The sequence below is a fragment of the Podarcis vaucheri genome (genome assembly GCF_965113315.1).
Source record: "Podarcis vaucheri genome assembly, chromosome: 6".
NCBI classification, from domain to species: Eukaryota; Metazoa; Chordata; class Lepidosauria; order Squamata; family Lacertidae; genus Podarcis; species Podarcis vaucheri.
The window spans coordinates 49,276,723-49,300,644 of NC_138764.1; the positions used below are offsets into that span (position 1 = coordinate 49,276,723).

The window sequence follows — 23,922 nt, forward strand, 5'->3', positions numbered from 1 at the left end:
TTTTAATACCCCTCTGCTTTTTTCAAAGTTTAGTGAATGGTGGTTTTTACAAGGAAGCAAAAAATGTATTGAAATTATCTTGAAGTGCTCTATTAAGATTTGTTCATTCTCTCAGCTTCATGAAAGCCGAAACCCAGTATTTAAACAACCACATTGCATCTAAATACACCATCATTTTTGAGAAAGTAAAAAGTTCTATAGAAATGCATATTTAAAAATTTCTGTTTGGTCCCATCCAATGTAGTACAGTAAGTTCTGAGCTAGTTAATGAGGGTGACTCAGTCCAAGGCCACCTCCTGCATTACTGAAAGTTTATGATCACCTATTACACCTTGTGAGCCCAGCAGCCTATCTTCTTATAAGCTTAGTATTGCTGCTGAACTGTGGAGATAATTTCTTTGGGTTAACGCCAATGAAGTCAATGTGTGACAAGAACAATTTCTGTGAATAGAACAAAACTTCTCATTCTCCCCCACAACCGGTGTGCCCCCCTCAACTCCCCCCAATCTACTCTGGAGAGTTGGGGAAACCACAGAGCAGATTGGAGGGTGATGGGGGAGGTGGCGGGACAAAGCTCTACCCACACAGCGGCTTTGTGGAATACAACCCCTCTCCCCATCTCTGTAGAAAATTGGGAATACAGGGGGGGGGAGTATTACTATTACTCCCAGTATGAACAGGCTATTTCCTTTCATATGAAACCCCTTTACTCCTCCCATCACAACACAACCAGACAAACCAGGAAGACTTCAATTGAACATAGTTTCTTCTTTTTGTACCAACTGAGAAACTATGCTTACCAGCTTGGAAGCAAGCCAGGATATTAAGACCGCTTTAAATCATGGTTTAACATCCTGTCTTGTATTAAAGCTTGTAACCATAGTTTCCAAGTTTGAATGGAATGGGAAACTCTGGTTAATTACAGACTTCCTGGTTTAATCCGATCTCACATAAAGGGAGGGCCTATTTGGCTGCACGTGAGGCAGGGGGAGCTTCTTCGTTTATTGATTACGCCATGATAAAACCATCCAAAGTAGCTCATTGCATGATAGTGCACAGTTGCTTGTTCTTCTCTCACCATTCCTTTGGTGGTTAGGGTATTGGACTAGGACAGGGGTCTGCAACCTTTAAGACAAAAAGAGCCACTTGGACCCATTTCCGAAGAAAAAAAAACTGGGAGCCGCAAAACCGGGAAGGTGACGTCGGGACTAACGCACGCACCGCCCCCATGTGACGTCACAGCCAGTACAGCGCCCGCCACAGTGGGGAGTCTCGGGGCGCACAATGCGCCTCCTCCCCTCGCTAGTATCCGCCCCGGAGCTGCGGCAAAGGTGTAAAAGAGCCACATGCGGCTCCGGAGCCGTGGGTTGCAGACCCCTGGACTAGGACCTGAGAGACCATGGCTCAAATCCTCACTCATGAATCTCCCTGGGTGACCCCGAGCCACGGATGGCCTCTCAGCCTAACCTTCCTCATAGGGTTGTGGTGAGAATTAAATGGGAAGGTGGAGAACCATGTATGCTACCTTGAGGTCCTTTGGGTGGGAGATAAATGCACTGAGTGAATGAATAAATGAATGAATGAATACTCCAGTGTCTTAAGTGTGCATTTTACGTCAGGACAAATTAAGTGCACCAAATAAAACATAGTGGGGGGGGGAGCGGGCCAGAAATGTGTATATGCATGTTGTATCTGTCATGAAGAATGGCTAGAAAGTGTTTGTAGCAATTGTGCGACTATATTCCCCACAGAAATCACAGCTGCAAGCAACTGTGCTTGAAGAATTCCATTTTCCCAGGTACATAATATTGTGGCTCAAACGCTTGGAATATAGAATATCTCTTCAAGCAAAGTGCATTTGTGAAGGATCACATACACCTTGTGCAGAGCAAACATGAAACTAATTCATAGTTTGCTGTGCCTCCAACATTTCTCTGATGAAAATAGGGACATTCCATTCCATCACGATAATTTTACTATTTCTACCCCACACATCTTACTGGGTTGCCCCAGCTACTCTGGGCAGCTTCCAACATGTATAAAAACATAATAAAACATTAAACATTAAAAAACAAACGATTGCCTTCAGGTGGCAGATAATTCCATACCCTCCAACATTTCTCCAATAAAAATAGGGAGATCCTAAGAAAAAGTGGGATATACTGGAATCAAATCAGAAACTGGGGTGGCTTCTCTAAATCAGGGATGCCCCTGGAAAATAGGGACCCTTGGAGGGTCTGCAATGATCTGATTATATGCAAAGGCCCTGGGATACTTTGGCTGCATTCATCTCCTTCCCAAAGATTCCAGTTTGGCTTCCCTTGGCTCTTTGTATTCTGTATCTTTAAAACCAGCATTAGCAGGCAGTTCATTTCAGTCCTTGATTTATAACCGAGTGTATGTAAGGGGGGAGGGGAAAGAGAGAGCACTCCAGCATTCACTCTCTGCTGAATTGCAGTTCTCCATGGTCCTACAACATCTGCAAATATTTACAGAGATAACAATATCCAGAGGTCTGGCTTTTTTTGCTTTGTTTTTTCCTAAGAGAAGGTAGAAAATGAATCTTGAGCTGGGCTGTAAAAGGTAGAAGGTGGGGGTCGTCTGGTGATGGGGCACCAGAAGAGAGGGGGTTGTAAGACCGCAGTTTTTTTATATCCAAGCAAGGCAGTTTTAGTGGCCCCAGGGTAGCAGACAGGAAGTAGCAAATGTTTTCAGATCCTTGTTGTTGCCGTTTCTCGGCCAGCCCCAAGCCACCAGCTCCTCCCACTGCTGCATAACAAGTTGAAAGAAAGAGCATGCAGCACTTTTGCAGAGATGCTTGCCTTCACTGTAGATCTGCAGTTATATTATCCAGAGATACCTGTCATGAGCATGACTCTTGCAAGCTAATGTGGCCATGAGGATTCAATTTACTGCTGTGTGTCATTTGCCAACAAAATGCTTCGCAAAGTCTTGAATTTCCTGGGAGTGTCATACAATGTCTCGCAATTTTTTTTCATTTTTTTTTTTTGCAGCATGCACTCAGCTGTTGTTCCAGCACACCCCTGTCTTCCAGCACGTACGCACACACACACACACACACACACACACACACATGCATCTTGGAAGTGGATTAAATTAACCACTGGGATTCCCTGCCCAAACCATTATTTTTTGATCTCCTGTGGGGAAAAGTGTGTGTTTAAAGCGGGCGTTATCATATAAAGGACCATGGGTGTCTTGATGCTTAGATGAATGCCCTTCCAACGCCAGTCGCTTTCGTTTAAAGAATTAGGGAAAGCTCTGCTGCTGTGAATTGCAATAACCTACTTGCTAATCAGTTTTGTTTAAAAGCAGAAATTGATTTTCGACCCCTTTTTAATTAAAACTGGTAATTTGAGTGGAATCACTCTAATGTCTCTCCAGGAGGCACAGGACAACATTTTCTGAGTCTAAAGAAAGGGTCTTCATGCTTGAGATGATACACTTGAGTGTGGGCATGCTTGAATCTCTTTGCAACTTCCTGGATATGGGCAGAGGGACATTCTGGAAATGAGGTGTCCCCTACCTGGGATCTTGGAGGCAAGAAGTAGAAAATGACTTACTTGGAGGAGGGGACCCCCTGCTCTTAGCCTCTTCCTGCCTAGGGCTACTAGGCAATTCTTGGCAGCAATTTCTACTTAGCTCTGCATCGGCATACATCTTACCTTAGCTAATTTTCTTCATTTTGTTTTTAGCTTCTTGGTTCTTCCTCTGTCTCTTAGCTACTCTCCCTTGGGTTTTTTTCGTCAAGTAGCAGGAAGTAGTTGTCTCAATGTGGCTTCTGGGCCTGAGATGTTGGCTTAGGGAGAGGAGCACTTTCTCCTGGAACTGCAGAAATTGCTCAGTGTAGGTCCAACTCCTCTCTCCTAGAAGAAACAAGATGTGAAGGTCCAACTCATCCATAGGTGCCATGGGAACTGCATGGATAGCCATTGCTTCGCCATCACATGGCAGCAGGAATGGAGGAGCCTCACTGCCATTTTGCTTCCATCTTCCCAACAGAATACAGATTCTGAAGCTGCAATGGAATTCCCACATGGGGACCAAAACCACTAGCAATTTCTCACACTGTATTCTCTCCTAAAAATACATTGCTGATGATGACGGAGGTATACCTAAATTTGACACCCTTGTGGCTGCCTTCTCTTCTGTGGAAAAACTAATAACTGAAGAAAGGAATTGGCTCTCAGAGCTTTGAAGCTAAGGTTATAACCATTCAGGTTTCAAAAGCTGTTTTCATCTTTTGCTCAAGCAACCTTGCTGTGTGCCAGCCTTTTCCTCCGGAGGTTTTCAGCTACAGCTCCCATTGGCCCCCAGCAGCATGGCCAAAAGCCAAGGATGATGGTCCAACCACATCTGTGGAGCACCAGGGTCCTTTCCGACTCTACAATTCTCTGATTGTATTATTCATAGGTGGTTAAGAGAGGGCATGGCCCAAGATAGATGTGAGAACATGTTTGAAAGCTTATGTGCAGAAAACCAAGACGTCAAGGTCCAGAACTCTTTTTGTTTCCTATAAGTTGGGATCCTTTGAGGTCAGAGTTTTGAAGGCTTTCTTAATACATTAATACTTAATATATTAAGTATTCCTTAATACTTCCTCTTATGTATTAGGGAACGTACACATTAGTGGCTTAAAATGCAGCAGGGTCATTCCCCCCCCCCCCGCTGTGTTTGAAGTCGCATTTGCTGTTACTCTACACACTTGTGAGGGGGTGGAGATGTCTTCATCCAATAGGCATTATAATATTTTGTTCCCTGCGACTGCAAACCCCTGTCATCTACACATGTGCAACAGTTGCCTGAACTGTGCATACTTCAGTGTAACTTCAGCCTGCGTTTTCAAATTGGATAGAAGCTGGTTCGAGGGGAAACACATCAAACAACAGTCTTTCTCAACAAACTACAGAATTGTGGCCACCATCATGTGAACTCTGCTTCAGACACCAGTGGGAGTGCACAGAGTAAATGACAATGTGTGCTTAGCCTTTGTTTGGCCTGTGGGTCATCTGGTGAGCGGTCCCTAAAAACAAGCTTTTTGTCCAATGCTGCTTATGACAACAGGGTCATAGAATTGTGGAGTTGGAAGGGATCCTGAGGGTCACCTAGTCCAACCCCCTGCAATGCAGGAATCTCAACTAAATCATACATGACAGGTGACCATCCAACCCCTGCTTAAAAACCTCCAAGGAAGAGGTTCCACCACCTCCCAAGGGAGACCAAACGTTGCTTCCTGCACTTCAGCTTTTGTATACCACTTCCGAGATGTGCCTCTATCCTTACCCAGAAGATAATATGATGCATGAATCTTGTTTCTGGATAAGAGCAGACGGACATTGCATCCCCCCCCCCCTTTCTGGTTTCCAACTGGTTTGGGTTTCTAAGAAATATCACTTATTCTTTAACTAATTGATTGCCTGTTTTTATGTTTTTATGTTCTTTGTTTACTGTCTTAGTTTTATAATGTTAGCCGGCCAGGGAGGGTGGGGTACAAATAAATAAATAAATAATAATAATAATAATAATAATAATAATAATAATAATAATAATAGTTTTGTTGGTTCCCTAGTTTCAAATTCCAGTTCTAAGCTTTTGTTGTATCAGTCCTCAGAAGGAGAGAGCCCCGTTCTGTGTTTCCAGTTCCCAGGCGTCTAAGAAAGAGGCTGTACCTCTTTCAGAATGCCACTGTTCTCAGAGTGTAAGGTCTGTGGGAACAGGGGCTGCCTCCCCATCCTGCTTATGCAACTTTCTAAAGTGCTATGTATAATGATGGTGCTCCAGAAAGGAGATACACCATGTAATGGGAATTGGGGTTGCTTGTGCGTAAACTGCAAACTGCTCCAAGCAGTATAGCTGAACCTTTCCCTGGTTTGACAGCCCTTACAACGCGACTGTCTTAGTCACTGGCAGAATCCGTGAGTGGGCGTCTCCTAAACTTCCTCCAACATAGAAATTCTTTGACGCCAAGTCTCCGCCTAGATTCTCTGCGTGGAAGCCTTCTGCACAGCGTGGGCGTGCCAAGCGGAGGTCCTGTGCTCTCTCCGCTGATTTCACTGGAAGAGTCTCAGAGCCTCTCCTCTGCAGTACTCTCAGCTTCCCCTTTCTCCCTGGTGTCCCCTGGATTTCCTTCCCCAGCGGAAGCTCTCTCTCTCTCCTTGCTAGTTCCCTCCCCTGCATCACTGGAGCGTCTTACCTCTCCTCTTGCCTCTGATGGCAGTTCCCTGACACACCACGAAAGGCAAAATCTCCTTTTTGCTTTGACTCAAGGGGTTGTGGGTTTCTTAGGGGAGGGCGGTGTGCTGCTGATAATGCCAAGGTTGCAGGTTCAGTCTCCGTATGGGACAACTGCATATTCCTCCATTGCAGGGGGTTCGACTGGATGATCCTTAGCTTCCCTTCCAACTCTACAATTCTATGATTGTGTAAGGGTAAAAATATGGGTGTGCTAGTTGTTCCTATGTTAATCAACCCATGTTTTTAAAAGCAGCACAAGAATCCATCTAATCCAGCCTCCTCTTCTCGGTAGTGCAGAGATGGAGAATATGTAGCTTTCTACAAGTTGTGTTCCAGCCTGAGCCAGTAGTCCAACAACATAATGGGCCACAGGTTCCCCATCCTTGCAGTTGTAGTTAGGCAGGTGCCTTTGAAAATGCACAGGCAGAGCTTGTTGATGAGCTTTTTTGTCCCCAGCCCCTAAAACCTGTTCATGAGGAAGCCCAGTCGTAACTAGGGCTAGTAAAACTGACATCTGTGAGGAACGCTTTTAAAAAGCGTTTTTGCTAGTGGTCATCGTTGCATCCTGTGGAAAAACAGTTCTAAGTTTAGATAAAGATCAGTAGTTTTATATTGTGTAGTTGGTGCACAAAGGGGGTTCTTAACTGAGGCAGGGATGTTTGCGTTCTGTTTTGGATCTTTTCACTTGACATTTTTAAGAAATTGGGCATAACATGGACATCTTGACCGGCCTGTTAAGGTGCTCTGCCATTCACTACTCCTATGCATGTGATAATCGGCAGCGGCTTGCCACTGTCCTTGAGGCTAATGCCAAATAGTGTGAAATAGTGAGTGGCTGTGTGGGAAAAGTCCCTATGTACATTAGACTCCCTTCCCTTCTCTCTAATGAATGAGATTATCCTCCTCCCCACTGCCCTCCAGAAAAAGTCACATAATACTTGCCAACTTTGCCGTTCAAGTACCGTTCCATTGCCTGTTCCCAGTGTTATGGGATCCTCCCTAATATGCTTCTCAATCTGCTATGAGTTTCAATATTTTGAATATTTAGAAAAGTATTCTGCAGATTTCATCCATTGGTTATTTGTACCATTTCCAAGTAATTGATTGTGTTTAAAAACCACACATCTTATCCAAGCTCCAGATCTCCTGCAATTTTTCAACTAGCTGATCTTACAGTGGTGTCTGGTTGCTTTTTTCTTTTTCTTTTTAAGACATGTGGGTCTGCCATTAACCGTTATGTAGCTTACTGACATAAAGAAAGACAGTTTTGCCAGGTTTTTTTTTTCTCTTTTGCAGAATTTTTATTAGGCTTGCTTTGTTTATCCATGGTATTCTTCTGGGGTCCCCAGGTGGCACTTGTGGGCATGGTGGTATTCTCAAATCCCCTCCAAGGCCACCAAACACCCCCCAAATTTAAAGAAATTGCATTTGGTTTGGTTAGTTGGTAGCTTTTGGAGAAGGGTCTGGGGCTTGGGGTTTTTTGTGGGGAGGTTATAGGGTCTCTCTGCATGTTGCTTGTGGAGGGAGTTCTGAGCAGCACCAGTGCCTTCTGTAAAATGGATGTTTTATTAGATTTCCAATTGTGCCTCCAAGCCAAAAATGTTTGCGATTTCTGTTATAATCGTCCTTTTCTTTAGCTAATTTGGAAATACCGATGCATAAAAATGTACAGTGGCCAAACTGGCAAAGTGCTACTTCTCAACCATTTTCTAAGTGACATTTTGCTACAAATGGAATTTGGTTGCCATACATACTTCTGCAATTGCAAAAGAAACATCTCAATGTGGATGCTTATTAGTAGCATATACATCAAGTAATGGGACACCTAAGGGATGGTTCAGATATAAAGGGCTATCTTAAACTGTGGTAAAGAAATAGAGAACAGGCCATGAATTCACTTTGTCCCTTGCCTTAACCTCCCTCCTGTCTAAAACAAATTTGTCCTACACACCTTGATCATAGTTTTAAGCATTACTTTGGTATCAATATTACATGGTGATTGGGGCTGTCCTCTTAACAAGGATTTAAAAAGTGCATAATCCTGTGACTTACTCCTAGTCAAGAAAGGTTTTTCATTATGTCTGCAGGCATTAATGCAGAAATAACACATCTGTGTTACTACTCTATGGAATCAATATGTCGTTCCATGATGGAAGAAAGGCAGGATAAATATAAGGAAATAAATACTTCATTCTGTATTGGCCATGTTCATTAACGGAGACTAGTGGGCACTTCAGCAATGGTAAATCTGTGATGTCTACTTAATTGATGAAGGTTGGCACTGGCTTCTTAAAATCCTGAGGTTCATCTCTCAACATTTATTATGTGGAGAGGCAGGATTCCTGATTTAGGCAAGCTTATTTTAGATTTATGTTTTAGCCTTTAATTATTTCAATATAGGAGAACCACAAAATAATTTGCTCATAAGTTCAAGGAAGGAGAGGTTGATAACTGAAGGCAAAGAAGCTTCTACATTATAGTAATATGGCAAGTGGTGGCTCTGTAAGATCAGTGGTGAAGGTTTTGAAAGGGATTATTGGCGTGAGTTTCCTCTGGAACTTTTATTCTTGTGTTTGGTGAATACCTATGAGAATGTAAATCCTGTAGGTCACGACTTGCTGTTCTGTAGTTGCAATGAAGTAGTGGGAACAGCATTAAGTATTCTTAACTTCCTTGAGGTGTTTCCCCGCCCCCCAGTCCTATGAACATTTTATCTTAAAAACCAATTTACTTGATTGTTGCCATTAATGAATGTGTGTAAAGTAGTTGAATAGTTGGGTAGTCGCTCTGAGCTTTCCAAAAACGGTTCTTATTTGGAACTGCTGGATTTCCTTTAGTACTTGGCTAATGATACAGTTGGGAAAGATAATGGTTTTGTCGTTTTCTTTTCACTACCCTTTTCAATTAACAGCAGATTATTTCTGCTTGCAAACTACAGTGTGTCAGAAAAAGAAGTTATCTCTTTAGGTGACATGGGTGAAGCAAAGGACTATAATCTTTTAGGTTATGTCTTTAGTAGAAAATATTCCATGTTCTCAGACTTCTTATAGGGGAAACTAGCGTGGGGTAATGGATAGCATTGGACTTCAACCAAAGAGATTCATTTTGCAGTGAGCTTTGCACCAGACACCTCTCCTCTGAATGTACTTTGCCCTGAGCTCAGTGTAAGAAAGGTGGGATTAAGACAGGGGTCGGCCACCTAAGGCCCGTGGGCTGGATGTGGCCCAATCGCCTTCTCAATCCCGCCCACGGATGGTCTGGGAATCAGCTTGTTTTTACATGAGTAGAATGTGTGTTTTTATTTAAAATGCATCTCTGGTTTATTTGTGGGGCATAGGAATTTGTTCATATTTTTCCCCCAAAATATAGTCCGGCCTGCCACATGGTCTGAGGGATGGTGGACCGGCCCACGGCTGAAAAAGGTTGCTGACCCCTGGATTAAGATGTAAATAAAATAAACTTGCATATAAACTATGCTATAAAATAAATTAGATTGATGAAGTGGGGGTAATTCTTTTGTTCCATGGAGACTTAGGTAGATCATATTAGCTACATGGCTTCTTGGTCAAAGCTACTTCAAATATGATGTTAATAAACCTAAAATAAGAGTTTCTTTCTGAGGTTACCATTGACATGTTTGATAGAAATGTGGGAGTCTTGAAGCAAGGCATTTCAGGGGTATATGTTAATATATCTGGCACAAGGAGCAATTGTTATGCATTTGAATGAATCCAACCCAGGTTCTAGGCTGCCTTCTGTTATGTTGCTGTTGCGTATAACCCCAGTGCTGACTTTTCCTGCTCTAAAAGAACCTTGATGCTTCCCATCCTCCTATACCATGAAAGTCATACCCAAGCCTCATTGGGATTCTGCAGTCATGAAGACCTTGACATTGTTCTTCCAGACAGAGTGGAAATGTTAAGCTCTAGGACTCATATGCAGCTCCTGCTTAGAGGCGATCAGAGAGGGCTTAGGCAGTCTCAATGGCTGAAAGCAAGCTACCATTGATAGCAGCAACAGTTGCCTACTCATTGCCATTTCATTGGGTTGGGCACGGACACCTCACACAGAGAATTACTCAGTAGAAGTTTCATTTAAAGTGGGAGTTTCTTTGGTCTAGACTATAAAGTGTTTACATGAAGGTAGCACATTTACGGACAGAGGTTACAGAGTGCTCTGATCGAAGCATCTCAAAGGGCATCCACATAGCAGCCGACTTTTTCTGTTCCAATTTAAATTGTGCAAACTTTATGTGTTTACCATCCCAGAGACCATTTTCAGTTGACTTTAAAATAATTGTATTACTTGCAGTATGCTCCTGACAACTCCTTCCTTTAATTGTGTGTACAGTGGTGCCCCGCAAGACGAATGCCTCGCAAGACAAAAAACTCGCTAGACGAAAGGTTTTTTCATTCGCGATTTGCCTCGCAAGACGAATTCCCCTATGGGCTTGCTTCGCAAGACGAAAACGTCTTGCGACTTTGTTAAACCGTTTAAACCGTGCTTCGCAAGAAGAAAAATTCGCTAGACAGCAAAAATTGCGGAACGAATTAATTTCGTCTTGCGGGGCACCACTGTAATTGAAAACATTGTTTTTGATTTTCTGGAACCTAAAAGAGGCACAAGGACTTTTTGTGGTTTTGTGAAGAGGTCAAAGCACGTGATAAGCTGAGAACAAATTCTCCTTGCTGCACAGTGATTGCTTCTTAAAAGTTGATTTTGTTAGGTGCAAAGGTTTCCCATGCATTTCAAAATACTTGATGGCGGGGGTCTAATTCTCTGCTTTTAAGTCTTTGAGATGGGGGGAAAGCTACATTTGAAACATACTTCATACCTAACACTATATTCACATATTTTGTATATAGATATCAGTACTAGAGAAAAAAATAACCTGCGAGAAGCAACCCTTAATTCTCAGTTAAAGGAGTTAATGAGCAAATATTAGCACCCTATGTACAATGGATCGTATTAATTCAAAGGAAAATCAGTTTCTACGATCCCGTAAACATAACCTGGAGGATCAGCAGAGTGTCTGCTTCTGTTTAGAGCTCTGTTTGCATCTTTCCGTGTTAACTCTTTAACAATTTCTCCCCCTCTTTTATTTACATTGCACTCAAGTTTCCCTGGTACAAAAGATTTGCAGGTGCAAATATGTCCTGCCTTCATTAACTTCCCCTCCCCTTTTAAATTTATGTGATTTCAATTTTCCTTCCCTGTACTGTTAATTAGGGGATCCTCTAATCAGTACCATTATCACAGTGGTATTCATGTTTAGGAAAGCTGCTAAACAAATGCTTGCAAAATTGCTAAATGGCTAATTAATGTCTGTTAATTAAGAAAATTGCTCATGGTAACAAACCGTGCCATTGCTGGCAGCAGCTAGAAGGCGAACACTTGTTGAAATTACTAACATGGCAGGTATAGAACATCTGTTCCTCTGCTTTTCCTGAAGTGTGTAGCTGATTCTCATAATGTACTTACAAGTCTTGTTTGCTTTCCAGACCAATTACAATTTTGTGTTTGTTTGAGAGAGAAAAAATTACACAGGGAACATGTGTACATCATAGTGCGAATTTGGTTATTCATGTTCAAGAACTCACTTTTTTTGAAATAAACTTCTTGTTTTCTGGGATTCCAGGAATGGAGGGAATTAAAATTATGTTTAATCCTACAGCCCTGCATTGCAGGGTTGAAACTATACAAATGAATCTTTTTCTTCTCAGGCGCATATAAGCTCCCCCCCCCCCAGGTAAAATCCTATCTGCATGCAAGATTAATTGTTGCCTCAATAGATAGTTAATCTTGGTGAAGGACCGCAGTTCCGGTCTCCAAAATGTGACACTATAGTCTTGTGTGTAGAAATGATAAGTTATTGCTGCTGCTACAAACTTCCTAGAATTGGAAGTCTAGGTAAAGCATAGAAACATGTTATTAAGCATTTTTATTTTTATTCTTATCATCATCATAAACCTTCTTGTTAACTTTCTCTTGTTCTAAATTCTTAACCCAAGTGGCAAATGAAAACACAGAAAAGTACTATTGCTAAACTAATAGGAATATATTGTGGGTGAGCTAGTTTTGTATGTGTTCTTCAAGCACTTATCCAGATGCATTTAATAGTGCAGGCTTGTGGAAGACTGAAACAGTACAGTGCAGTACACCTGGGGGGGCTTTTTGTTCAGCTTGTATAAGTTGTATTGCCCAGACCAATATCATGATCCATACAGCCAACGCAGATTTGCATTTTGTTTTGTTTTGTTTTTTGTTTACCCAAATCTGCTGAATTACATAATTTGAATAAAGCGTGCCTGAATGCGGGCAGATGCCAGGGCACAGTTGGCTGACATGTTGCATTTCTGTGGTGCCATGTGTGCAATTTCCAGTGTGAGACTAGACGAGGCAGGTTTTTCCCCACCCCCACTCCAGATATTTTGGAGACTTTTTTGTGTTAATTGAGATCACAGTTTGCATTTATTAAGGTTCGGCAATGAAAACATTTGCTTGCAGGTTATGTGCTGCCACACATTGCACCTATTTTAGTCTGTCCGCACAGCAGTAAAATTCCAGCACCGAGCAGCAATTCCAGCGTTGGACTCACTAGCGATCCCATCACAAATGTCAGAGGGCACAAGCTGTGTCGCTCACTCAGAATTAACAGCTCATTTGATGTGCTTTGACAGTTATTGGTTCTTTGCCCACATTCTCCCCCCCCCCCCGCCCCCCAATTTCTATTTCTTTTTCTTTTGGAAGTTTGCGATGTTCAGAAACAAAACATTCATTCCCTGTGAAGATTCGCCAGCTTCTCCTGTTAAGCCAGCTCTTTTCCTGCACATTCATGTGCCTGACCTATAACCACCTTCTGCTATCTAACCTCACAGGGACCGCCTGGCTCTCAGCCCTCGCCACACGCACAGCCTCCACCTCACAACCCCAACAGCATGATGGGACCCCACAGTCAGGTAAAGACATCGCAGGGCACTGCTGTGATATGTGTGTTCTGTGTGAACTCTCAAAGCATGTGGGAGCCACACCCTTCCGCTAACTTAACCAGCGAGCAGCTCCAGGGTAGTTTGCGGAGCGTTGTGAATTTACATCCACTCAAGATCCCGGGACCCCAAAATCGTTTTCATTCCACCTCATCTCACCTCCGCTAGGAAGTCTGTTCCTCTTGGCTGCATTTGTTCCATTGACATCAGATTACAAAGTAGCTTTCGATTTTCAGACATGCTAATTTACATACAAATATCATTATTTTTTAATCCTCCCCCCCCCAACCCCGACCAGCATTAAGACAATCATTGTACGGTTTAAGTGCTTGTTTTCACTACTTGTCATTGAAATGTTTTAAACTCTTCTCCCCAAACCGCACTTTCATTTGCCAGTCTGTTTAAAAAGTATCTTAATATTCGCTTGGTACTTTCATTTGTGCTAATTTTAATTCTTGTCAAAAATTATTAAAACCATCCTAACCTTAAACAAATAAATACAGTAAAGCACAACAAATGTCAAAGACTTAAGAGTCTAAATATTTCTTATCAGCAGGGTTTTGTTTTGTTTTTTTAAAAAATGCTTCTGTGTGTATATGTGTCAAGTCTAATTACAAGTTGAATGGAATGCAGTATATTAAATCTTTCATTCATTTGGCCTGGAATTCACCTCAGAAATGTTCTGCTAATCAAATGCTCGGTTTGGGGAGTTTGTGTGTACGTGTGTAGAATAAGGGAAATACAATCAATTTTGGTATTTTAAAGAGCAGTTGTGAAGGAAGTGGTTATAATGTTTACTTCCACTTTTGAGCGTTCATTGCCACTGAACTAATTTTATATGCTTACAGCCTTTTATGTCACCAAGATACGCAGGAGGTCCCCGGCCCCCAATCAGAATGGGAAATCAGGTATTGTATTTCTTCAGTATTCACAGCTAAAGCACGATTGAGGCTTTAGATGTTTATTCTTTCATTCATGTACTTTTTAACACTGGGGTTGCAATGAGTTACCACACACAGACAAACATACACTCATTTCTTAAAGGGGGGGGGGTTGTAAAGCTCTCAGATGATCTTTTGCCCACAAGATAATAAATGCATATATGTAGTAAATAGTGGGAGCTTGAGGGCAGAAGGATGTCCTGTCTGTAGCCAGCTTGTCATTTGTAAGTGGAGTTCATGCAAACCAGATTGTAAGATGTGCACAGAAGATTTACCGACTCTCAAAAAAAATCTGCCATCCTATTGAGTGTCATGCTTTTCTGGCCTTTCTTGACCAATGATCACATTAAATTCCTCTTTGAAATTGCTGCAGGAGGCTAGAACATAACAAGAACTCTGTTGGATTAGACCAAAGGCTTATCTAGTTTCAGCATCCTGTTTCCCACAGCAGCCAACTAGAGATGCCTCTTGGGGAAACCCACAAGGAGGACATGAGGGCAGAAACTCTCCCTCCTGCTGCGGTTTCCCAGCAACTAGAATTCAGAGACATTGTGCCTCCGTTCCTGGAGGTAGCATAAAGCCATCACGACTAGGTATCCCTTGAAAGCTTTGTCCTCCATATACACTAACCACCTGCACATTTCCAAAACAATAACAATAATAAGGAATCTTGTATGCAGTTTAAATTCCTTTTTATAACTCTGTGCAGGATTAAAAAAAAATTTATATATATAATTGTGGTTTACGTGTTGTTGTTTTTGAAAAATGTACATCCAGTGCCATCACACTCACTTATTGCTTTGTAAGTGGACTTGCCAAAACTGGAGCAGAGAGTTATCATGTTCTTGGCTGTGTTGGATCTCACCTACCTCAGTTGCAGAGGTCCTCTGTCTATTTTGTTTGAACTGTGCATAGCTCCTTAAGGGACCCATAAAGTTATGCAGGAGTTTCACGGCACCTTAGGAGTTTCACGGCACGTTTTATGCATCACATATTTCTAAGTTTTATATCAATATATCCATTTTGGAATACCAGTTCTCTGTCTAAGTTACAGCCAACAACTCCTTTTAAGTAGTGAGGTTAAGAGGGATCTGGACTATTTTTTTTAAAAAAAATTTTTTTAAAGAAAATGTCCAAATCGCAAACTTGCTTATAGCTAGAGAGAGAGACGATATCTGTCTTTTCTCTCCAGCTTTATCAAAATATGGAAGGCACATTATGAAGTTGAAAGGATTTGTTGCCCAAGAAAAAAGGAATCTTCATAATCTGTTCACTTCTGTTAAGTAAGGAAGGAAGGAGAAACACTATCACCCTTGTTGATGAAATGTCATCTATGTTGGCAAACAGATAACTTTCTTTAACGCAGTGCATTTCCCAAATGTATACCCTAAAATTGCACTGGCATCAGTAGCATTTCATTCAAGGACCTTCACTGTGAGACTCAGGCTGCATATGGATGACAGCTTTTAAAAAAATGAAGATATATGATAGATTCATAAGGAATGGGATTTGCACATGTGGGCATCTGCAGGGAGGATAAGGAGAGTATCAAACCCCCCACCCACCCACCTGATAAGCCTTCTTCCCTGGATTCCAAGTTTTCATTACAAAAAGAAGTGGAGGGGAAGCAAGTCTTCAGCCCTTGTTGAACCTGAAATATGAGGCAAAATATGCAGGTGCTACTCTGCTCATTTGTTTTGTTAAAAAAATATATGAGCCTGTTCCTCTTTCTGTATTTTTAGCCAATGAATGAAGGCATAGCAATGACTGATGTTTAGGAAAGCAGATCTAGCCAATTAGGCAAGAGAGAAATGGTATATTTAAGAAACTTCCTGGCTTATTTTAAAGCTTTTGTTTTTCTCCAGTGAGGAAGTCATTGTTGTCGAATTGGGGGGGGGGTCAGGTACCTAGGCGTTAATGTAGCTGAGACTGGAGTAAAGGTACCCCAAACCAAAAGGTAGCAGCAAAGATGGAAGTTCATGATCTTTCTAACTTGGGTCTTATTTCACCCCCCCCCCAAAAAAAAGTGATACCCCGTGAGTTTGTAACCCGTAGACTCAGCTATGCAGCTGCAAATGTGTTGGGAAGTGCAATACACTAGACACTAGATGACAACTGTGAGCTATAGCAAATTCAATGTATTTTTCAAAAGGATTTTTTTTTTTAAAAAAAGCAACATTTTCACAACATTTAAAAAATGCATGCAGATTCTACCCTGATCAAAACTTACCCTGCCAGTGCAGATAAACTCCATCACCGTTGTAGCTATATATGTTTATTTATAAAGATTTAAATATAACTTTTCACTTCCAAAGTGGTCCCAAAGCAGTTTACAGTAAAAATAAATATAAACCTAGTGATAAAACAAAGCAGTCCACACACTAAAACCTGCAGTAATGGAGGCTATAGTGTACTAAAACTCCAGAGCAGATTCAACCAAGCCCTCCAAAAACCTGGGAGGGCAGTTGTTTATGTCAAAGAAGGCCCTGAATGGCATGGCTTCTAAGTGATGGTGCCATTACTGATAAGGCCCTACCCTATATCCCCACACTGTGAACAAGAAGGAGCCCCCTGAGACAATCCAAGAGCCCAGGCTGGGTGGTGTGGGTAGAAGTGCTCCATAAGATACCTAGGTCCCCATCCATTGAGGGGCTTTTGTAAGTTAGCTAGTCTCCAGTGTATGCATTTTCAATATGCTTGTGGAATATATAGGTGCTTATATAAGGATGCTTATATTTAGCAGGTAACTGGAGGGGGGTGTTTGCAAAACACCCACAAACCAGATAAACACAGATGAACTTAAGGACCAAACCTAGAAGAATATTTAGCATCAAAAGAGTTGCCACAGTCAGTTAGCCCACTCAAACACCTGGAGCTATTTTACTCTGGCTTTACGGCATGAAAAGCATGATTTTTGAAAGCGCTATAGAAAAGGAGGCTTGTTTTCTGAAGAAGGCCAGGAGTGGACAAAATTACAAATTGTGTCAGTAAGCCCATTTGGCCAAGGTAATGTAAAGGTGAAAGGCATTTCTAGAAGACCGTCAACAACTGGAAGGAAAGGACTGCTTAATCCTTCCTTCTGATTCTCCCCTAGAAATCCCCTTTTTTCAATGGGGTTGTAGCATTCAACTATGCACACGTGAGACTCTAGGAACTGATGATAGATGAACTGGGATAAATAAGAGATATCACATACCCATTCAGGGAATGAAGCGGAGGCCATTCTCCACCTACATGTGTATTGTGAAAATGATGTCCCATCTGTTACATTTTTCTCATACAAATAAATGGTACTTTTAAAAATGCTGCTTTTTTCATTCTGCTCCCTCTGCCATACCTACCTTTCACTGTTGGCTTAGGGGAAAGTCGGCCAAGAATAACTGGAATGGGGGGGGGGAGTTTTCCTGTTCCTTTTTGAAGGAGGATTTCTAGGGAAGATTAAGCCTATCCTCGAATCAACCAGGTTTCCTCTGCAGACAACCACACAATGGCAATATGAGACAAATGCAGGGCTTATAGCATAAGGGGGCTGTTCTACCCTCACCCTTGTCGGTAAATTGACCCATTTCCTTGAAGTCTAATGCTTTTGGGTATAGATATAAAAGCAGCTGAGCCAAAAGGGCCTTCAGCCCATGACTGGTTTTTCTAATTGCAGCAGCAAATGTAACAAAGCAATATTGATAATTGTACTGTGCATCTCCCAAGTATTTGATTTCCTCAAAATTGTTTCATTTCCCCCCATAGCCTCCAGGGGGTGTTCCTGGTACACAGCCCTTGCTGCCCAACTCAATGGACCCCACACGACAACAAGGTAAATGTGATTCGGCTTGTCTGCAGGTGCTCTTTCCCCTTGGCCTATCCTTTCACCAAGTGCATTACTCTCCAGTAATAAAGTAACATCTTCCTGTCTCTCTTCTCTCGCTAGGGCATCCCAACATGGGAGGGCCAATGCAAAGGATGAATCCTCCACGAGGAATGGGGCCCATGGGTCCAGGTCCACAGGTAAAACCTGGGCAGAGCATTTCCTACCCTGTCCAGTGCCAAACAATAGCTTTGCTACTTTATGAAGTTAGCGAGCAAAACATCATAAAAGCAGCCTCTGGGAGCTTGAAGAGCTAGGAGCACTTCCATTCCTCCCAAACCTTTTCTTCCTCACCATTAGCGATAATGCATTTTACATTAGTGTGTTTACATGTGTCTGGATGGGGGCGGGGGGGGGGGAATCCCACCTTCCAACATCTAGTTATGGCTTCAGAAGTGAACATCCTCATATCACGTACTTCACGTGCTCACCTGCTCCCACCTTCCATCTTTGCTCTTTTCATCCAAATGGGCAAACTCCGGTTTAATTGGACTCTGGTCAGGAAAGAATCTTACAACTTGAGATGCTAACCCTTAGGTGGGGTGGGGGTTTTGTGGGTACAATGCTGAATTTATTTCACTTAATTGTGTTGTTGTTGTTGTTTTTTTTGAATAATAAAATTTGCTGCAGTTTATTCTGCGCTTTATAGCACCGGCAGACACCCTATCGACTATGCAGGTCGACCCAAAAGGTGCTGGCTTTTTCTTTTCTTTTTTGCTGCACAGCAAAGTGTACATGATGTCCATACTTCGCATTTACTACATACTGCAGGAGGAATGATGGAGGGAAGAGGAGGGCTGACAAGTTACTTCTCAGATGCATGCCATGGGCCAATCATGGCCCGTATCTGCTTTTATACAGCTCTGCTTCAGTCTTGGATCCCAGCATTGCTACCTCTGGTGGTAGCATCCCCTCAGCAGAACTCCACTCAGGGAATGCTCCCGACGTTGTAGGAGGTGGCATTCACCTACTCACCCCTTCCTTCTGCAGCCCCTTGCATCTCCCTAAAATCGGCTCTGGAGGGTTGGAGGCTCTCTGGGACAGGGGGAAAGGGTTGTGGGGGAGAGAGAGAACACAGCAAAAAGCTCCTTCCCCACTTCCTCTTCTGGATCAAGTACCTTCTGAGGACGGAAGGAACAATTCAGTTAGTGGGAACAATTCTGTTAGTTGAATCCGTACCTCAGGGTTTGACCCTTAAGGATCTGGACAACTTCGTAGGCTGCCTAGAAAGCCATTGCTCCTAGATACCTAATTCTGTTGCAATATGTCTGTTTTGTGGGTTCTGTTGGGACTGAGCCAACAGATCAGTGTGAGAAGCTTCCAAGGGGACAGATGGAGTCAGATGGTGAAGAGAGAGAGATACAAGGTCCTCTCTCCAGTCTCTCGGCTGGTCCACTTTTTGTGCCATGGTTGGATCAGGTTATTGAGGTGCATGATGCATATTTACTTGTTATAAATAAGTGTTGATGGATGGTACTGAGGAATGTGCATCTCTTCTTTCACAGGCTTGCCGCTTCCCTGTGGAGCTTCCTTTGCAATCCTGCTCTCTCCTTGTTCTCTTAGCATGCATCTTCCTGAAACCTGACAAGCTCAGATACCTCTCTTTGCTTTCTCATATTAAACTTTAGGGACATTCAGGCCAGATTTTCCTTGACTTGGGGTAGTTACAGATGATCATTTAACTCATGGTCTCTTAAAGCATTGCTCATGTAACCATATGGAAAGCCTGGTCATTAGTAATACTCAGCTATACAGTGAGGCTTTTCTGTAGCGTCCAATCCAATAGACTGAGGCACCCGTATCACATGGTTTGATACTAGAGATGACCAGCTTGCCACATGTGCACTTCAGAAAACAGTTGCAGGGGAACCATAACCAGTGGCCACATTTTAGTGAGGTCCCTTGCACTTTCTGAAACTTCTTTTGGGATTAGCTATCTGTGCAGTGGCTCAGTTCAGACAGCCTTCCAAGCCATGATTATGGTTCAGTGTTTGAAGGAACAGCATAGAAAACCAACTACAGATTCGACACCAGAACCCCAGCACACCATGAGTCCCTCACTAAAACTGATACTAAGAAAATGTCAGCATACCAAGGGATGTATTAACAGGGCCTAGTACACGTCAGAAAAGCGGCTTGCTTCTTTCCCTCCCATCTCCCCTGTCATTTTTACTAATACTATCAGGTTTGTCAATTTCAGCAACTGTGAAATCGTAATCATTTAAAGTGTTGAACTACCACTTTAAAAGGGGGGACGTGCATAAAACGTTTCCTTGGGTTTCCTTGCAAATCACTTTCATCCAGTAATACCCTGTGAAGTTCTTTGGATCTGCAGCTGCAGCAAAAGTGTTGACCCTTACAAACACCATTCCTAGGGAGCCACCTGTGATAAGTCAGCCCAGCACTTAAGGTTCTGCTGCTATTACCAGATTAACCTCAGGGTCAGCAAGTGTAAGGAGAAGGCTTTAAGTCAGACCATCTGTTTTCAGGCTAGGACTGCCAATAGCTGAGCAGGAGGCATACGCAAGTGCAGAAGGAGGGCTTAGACTTGGAGAAAGTGGGCAGAATAATAGTTGCCTGCTATTAGGAACAACTTTACTCGAAGGGTCTTGATAACTCTGTGACAGCATCGTTGCAAAGAAAACAATTGGAACAGGTGCAGTATGAGCCCACGTTTCAATCTTCTGCATCTAATTTACACAAATTAATCCTGTTTATCATAATACATCAGCCTTCGTCTACCCAGGAACTTCAAGTTGTTGTCCATTTGCCCCGGCCAGCATGACCAATGATCAGGAATGGCCGAAATTGTAGTCTGGAGACCCCCAGGTTTGGAAAGGCTGTGCAGCATAGCATCTGAAGGAGAGTGCAAAAGAGGAAGATAAATACCGTATTTTTCGCTCTATAAGACACACTTTTTTCCCTCCTAAAAAGTAAGGGTAAATGTGTGTGCATCTTATGGAGCGAATGCAGGCTGCACGGCTATCCCTGAAGCCAGAACAGCAAGAGGGATTGCTGTGCAGCAATCCCTCTTGCTGTTCTGGCTTCAGGGATAGCTGCGCAAAGCCTCTTAAACAACATTTGATTCAGAATTTTTTCTTCTTCTTGTTTTCCTCCTCTAAAAACTAGGTGCATCTTATGGTCCGTCTTATAGAGCGAAAAAATATGGTAACTGAACTTCTTGATACTGGTGCAAAGTATGAACTTGTCCATTAGAACGCCAGTTGAAGCCACACACCTCCAGGAAAGCAAGAGAAAAAAGAAAGAAAGTTGCTTGCATCACATAATCATTCCGGCAAGCTTAGATTCCAATAGCTTTGTTATCTATTTTAATGGTCTGGCACTGTTAGTGATGGGTACAAAGCTCTTAATAGTCCCTGATGTGTTATTATAACAGCTTGCATCTGTTATAGTTGTGTCAGCCAAACAAAGACTGCTTCAAAACTTTTGGATGTGCTGTACATCTTGGACAAGCCATGTGCTTGCCATCCCCACCAAGGGGCGTACTTAAGAGTGATTTCATTCCATTGGCGTTGTAGTTACGTAGGCATCTGCCGTGGTTGAATTTGCAGCTGTTGTTAAGTTGTAGGTGCATGGAGTCTTTCTAAAGCCACACATGAAATGTGTGTAGATGAGCATTCCCTGTGTCTAGCTCTTGTTTACCTTGCTGTGGGTGCGGAGTTGTGGGGGGGGGGAGTCATTTTTCGTCCCTTTGGTGCTTGCTTCTCATTCCAAAATAGCATTGGTCCCTGTTCCCAGCCAATAAGAGTTTAAACATGTCATTAATGAAAGTGTGGGGAAGGAGCTGTCCCACTTGTCCTGTGTTACCTGAAGTTAGCGAGGCAGGTGAAGCTCTTTGATTTGCTTTTTTTTTTTTTAATGGGGATTGTGACTATCCAGGTTGCCTAGCATTCAGCCAAGCAGTCTGTTTGCTTGCCAGGAGTATGGACTGTACTGATCGGCTAATGATCAGCAGATCCGTTGCCAGCTGTGGCTGCCCTCTGTCAGGAGAAATGGAAGGCGCCAAAGTGTTCCATTCAAGAGTTGAGGGTTCCTGAGAAACCCTTGCAACAAAATCACAGCAGAGCTCTGCCTCGTGTTCAGCGAGCAGCTCTTCCGAGAGGGTATAAACAGTATGTAAGCCAGTTGCCATTTTGCTTTAAACTCTTTTCAAAGAGGAACCCGCTTTGAACCACCTCTCTGCTTTGTGCAGTCTACATCAGGCCCTGCAGGGCAGCCATGTTTGGAGGGGAGCCAATCAGCCAGCCAAGTGTCAGCTGTCTTTCAGGAACCAAGAAAATCGGAATCCATAGCCGCCGACTTTAGATCTAGATTTATGACTTCAGAGAGGTGGGAAGGAAGCGGCTTCTTCAGGTGTTTCAGCAAGTGCTCACATGTAGACTTCCACAATAAGCTGCCTTTTCATCCCCAGCCCTTAATCGTTAGCTTTCCGTGGGCTTCGCAGCTGTGACAGATTGGCGCCCTTTCTGTCAGATTTCATCTTTTAGATCTCCTTTGCGAAACAAGTGGGACCTAGTACAGTTCTGTAGTATCTCTCTGGTGCACAGAAGTGAATTTGTGCTCTAACTTTGGTCTGTGTTGGGGGAACCGAAAGTGTTTGCCAGCCGTGCTTAATGGGAGAGAAATGACATTTTCTAGCCTAAGAATTGTCTTCTCTTTCTTGTGCATGAACACCAGTAAAGATTTGCGCCGTTTTGTGACTGGCCAGCTTTGCTGTTTTGTAACCGAATGCTCTTTACTTAGAAGCTGTTGCAAACCTTTGTGCTGTCACTATTCCCCTTTCTGAACACCCCATCACGTGCTCATTGCCTTGTCTTCCTTAAAGCAGAATCTTTCTCTCTTCTGCCCACCCCACCCTACATTTTCTCCTGCTTCTTTCCATGCAATTCTCCCACCACAACACTAAGCAAGGAATCTTAATTCTTTCATGTCTACCTCCCCCGTTTGGCTTCCTGTGACAAGCCTCTCTTTTTTGGTTTTGTTTGTTTGTGTTTATTACCTTTCAAGATAACCATCTTACATACCCTTTAGGTGCAGCTACTGCTTCCTTGATGACCAGCATTGGCCAGTGCTAGAAGCCTTAGCCCACTGGGCATTCCTGGTACACTCCTACCATGAGATGGGAATTTGGGTGGCTTCTAAGATTTTCTTCCCCACTCCCTCTTTAAAAAATAATCCTTTGCCTGGTCAAAGAGCAAATTGAGAGATACCGCCGTCCTGTTTTACTTTTTCAAAGTAAACAATTTTGCCTATATGTTCATTATCATCATCTTTTCTTTTCTTTTTTAATTAAAGTTCATTTTCACAAACTAACCCTCTCGTTTTTGTTTGTTTTTTTCCTTTCTCTTTTCTTCTCCGGTTTCCCTTCTCGTTATGGTAGACTGATCCTTGGTTATCATTGCAGAACTATGGCGGCGGAATGAGACCTCCACCCAACTCTCTAGGGCCCGGCATGCCTGGGATTAACATGTAAGGCACCTGCCACGCTGCTGGCTTTCTGTTGACGTTCTTACAATTCTAGATGTGGAAATCATTTTGGTTTCACGTTGTCACTCTGTACATGCTGAAGGCTTGTTTTCTCTCAAACTCCAGGGGTCCAGGAGCTGGTAGACCATGGCCCAATCCCAACAGCGCTAATTCAGTAAGTGTCCATTTATTTGAATGCCTTTGTTCTTGCAAACTTGGCCCTCATAATTTAGATTTCCTGTAGGACTTGAATTCCTCTCATTTGCCGTCTTCTGGCATTCTTCTGTAGGGGTGAGATGGGACATCCAAACTAACTAGGCCCACACTGCAGCCACCATTCCAGTCTCCTTTCATGAGTTGGAGGGAGTCTCCTGTACACATGGGTCCCGCT

At 42.8% G+C, this 23,922-nt stretch overlaps 1 protein-coding gene across 4 annotated transcripts in view; it reads left to right on the forward strand.

Annotated features, from left to right (window-relative positions):
- The window catches only part of SSBP3 (single stranded DNA binding protein 3), a 171,792-nt gene that overhangs the window by 136,331 nt on the left and 11,539 nt on the right, over positions 1 to 23,922 (forward strand). The window contains exons 6-11 of one of the 4 annotated variants that reach the window (XM_082225679.1): positions 13,134 to 13,214; positions 14,090 to 14,149; positions 17,927 to 17,993; positions 18,108 to 18,184; positions 23,446 to 23,534; positions 23,658 to 23,706. In XM_082225679.1, the coding sequence (XP_082081805.1) occupies positions 13,134 to 13,214; positions 14,090 to 14,149; positions 17,927 to 17,993; positions 18,108 to 18,184; positions 23,446 to 23,534; positions 23,658 to 23,706 (423 nt within the window). The remainder of the gene's footprint in view (positions 1 to 13,133; positions 13,215 to 14,089; positions 14,150 to 17,926; positions 17,994 to 18,107; positions 18,185 to 23,445; positions 23,535 to 23,657; positions 23,707 to 23,922) is intronic. The other 3 variants (XM_082225680.1, XM_082225681.1, XM_082225682.1) reach the window with 3 other exon arrangements.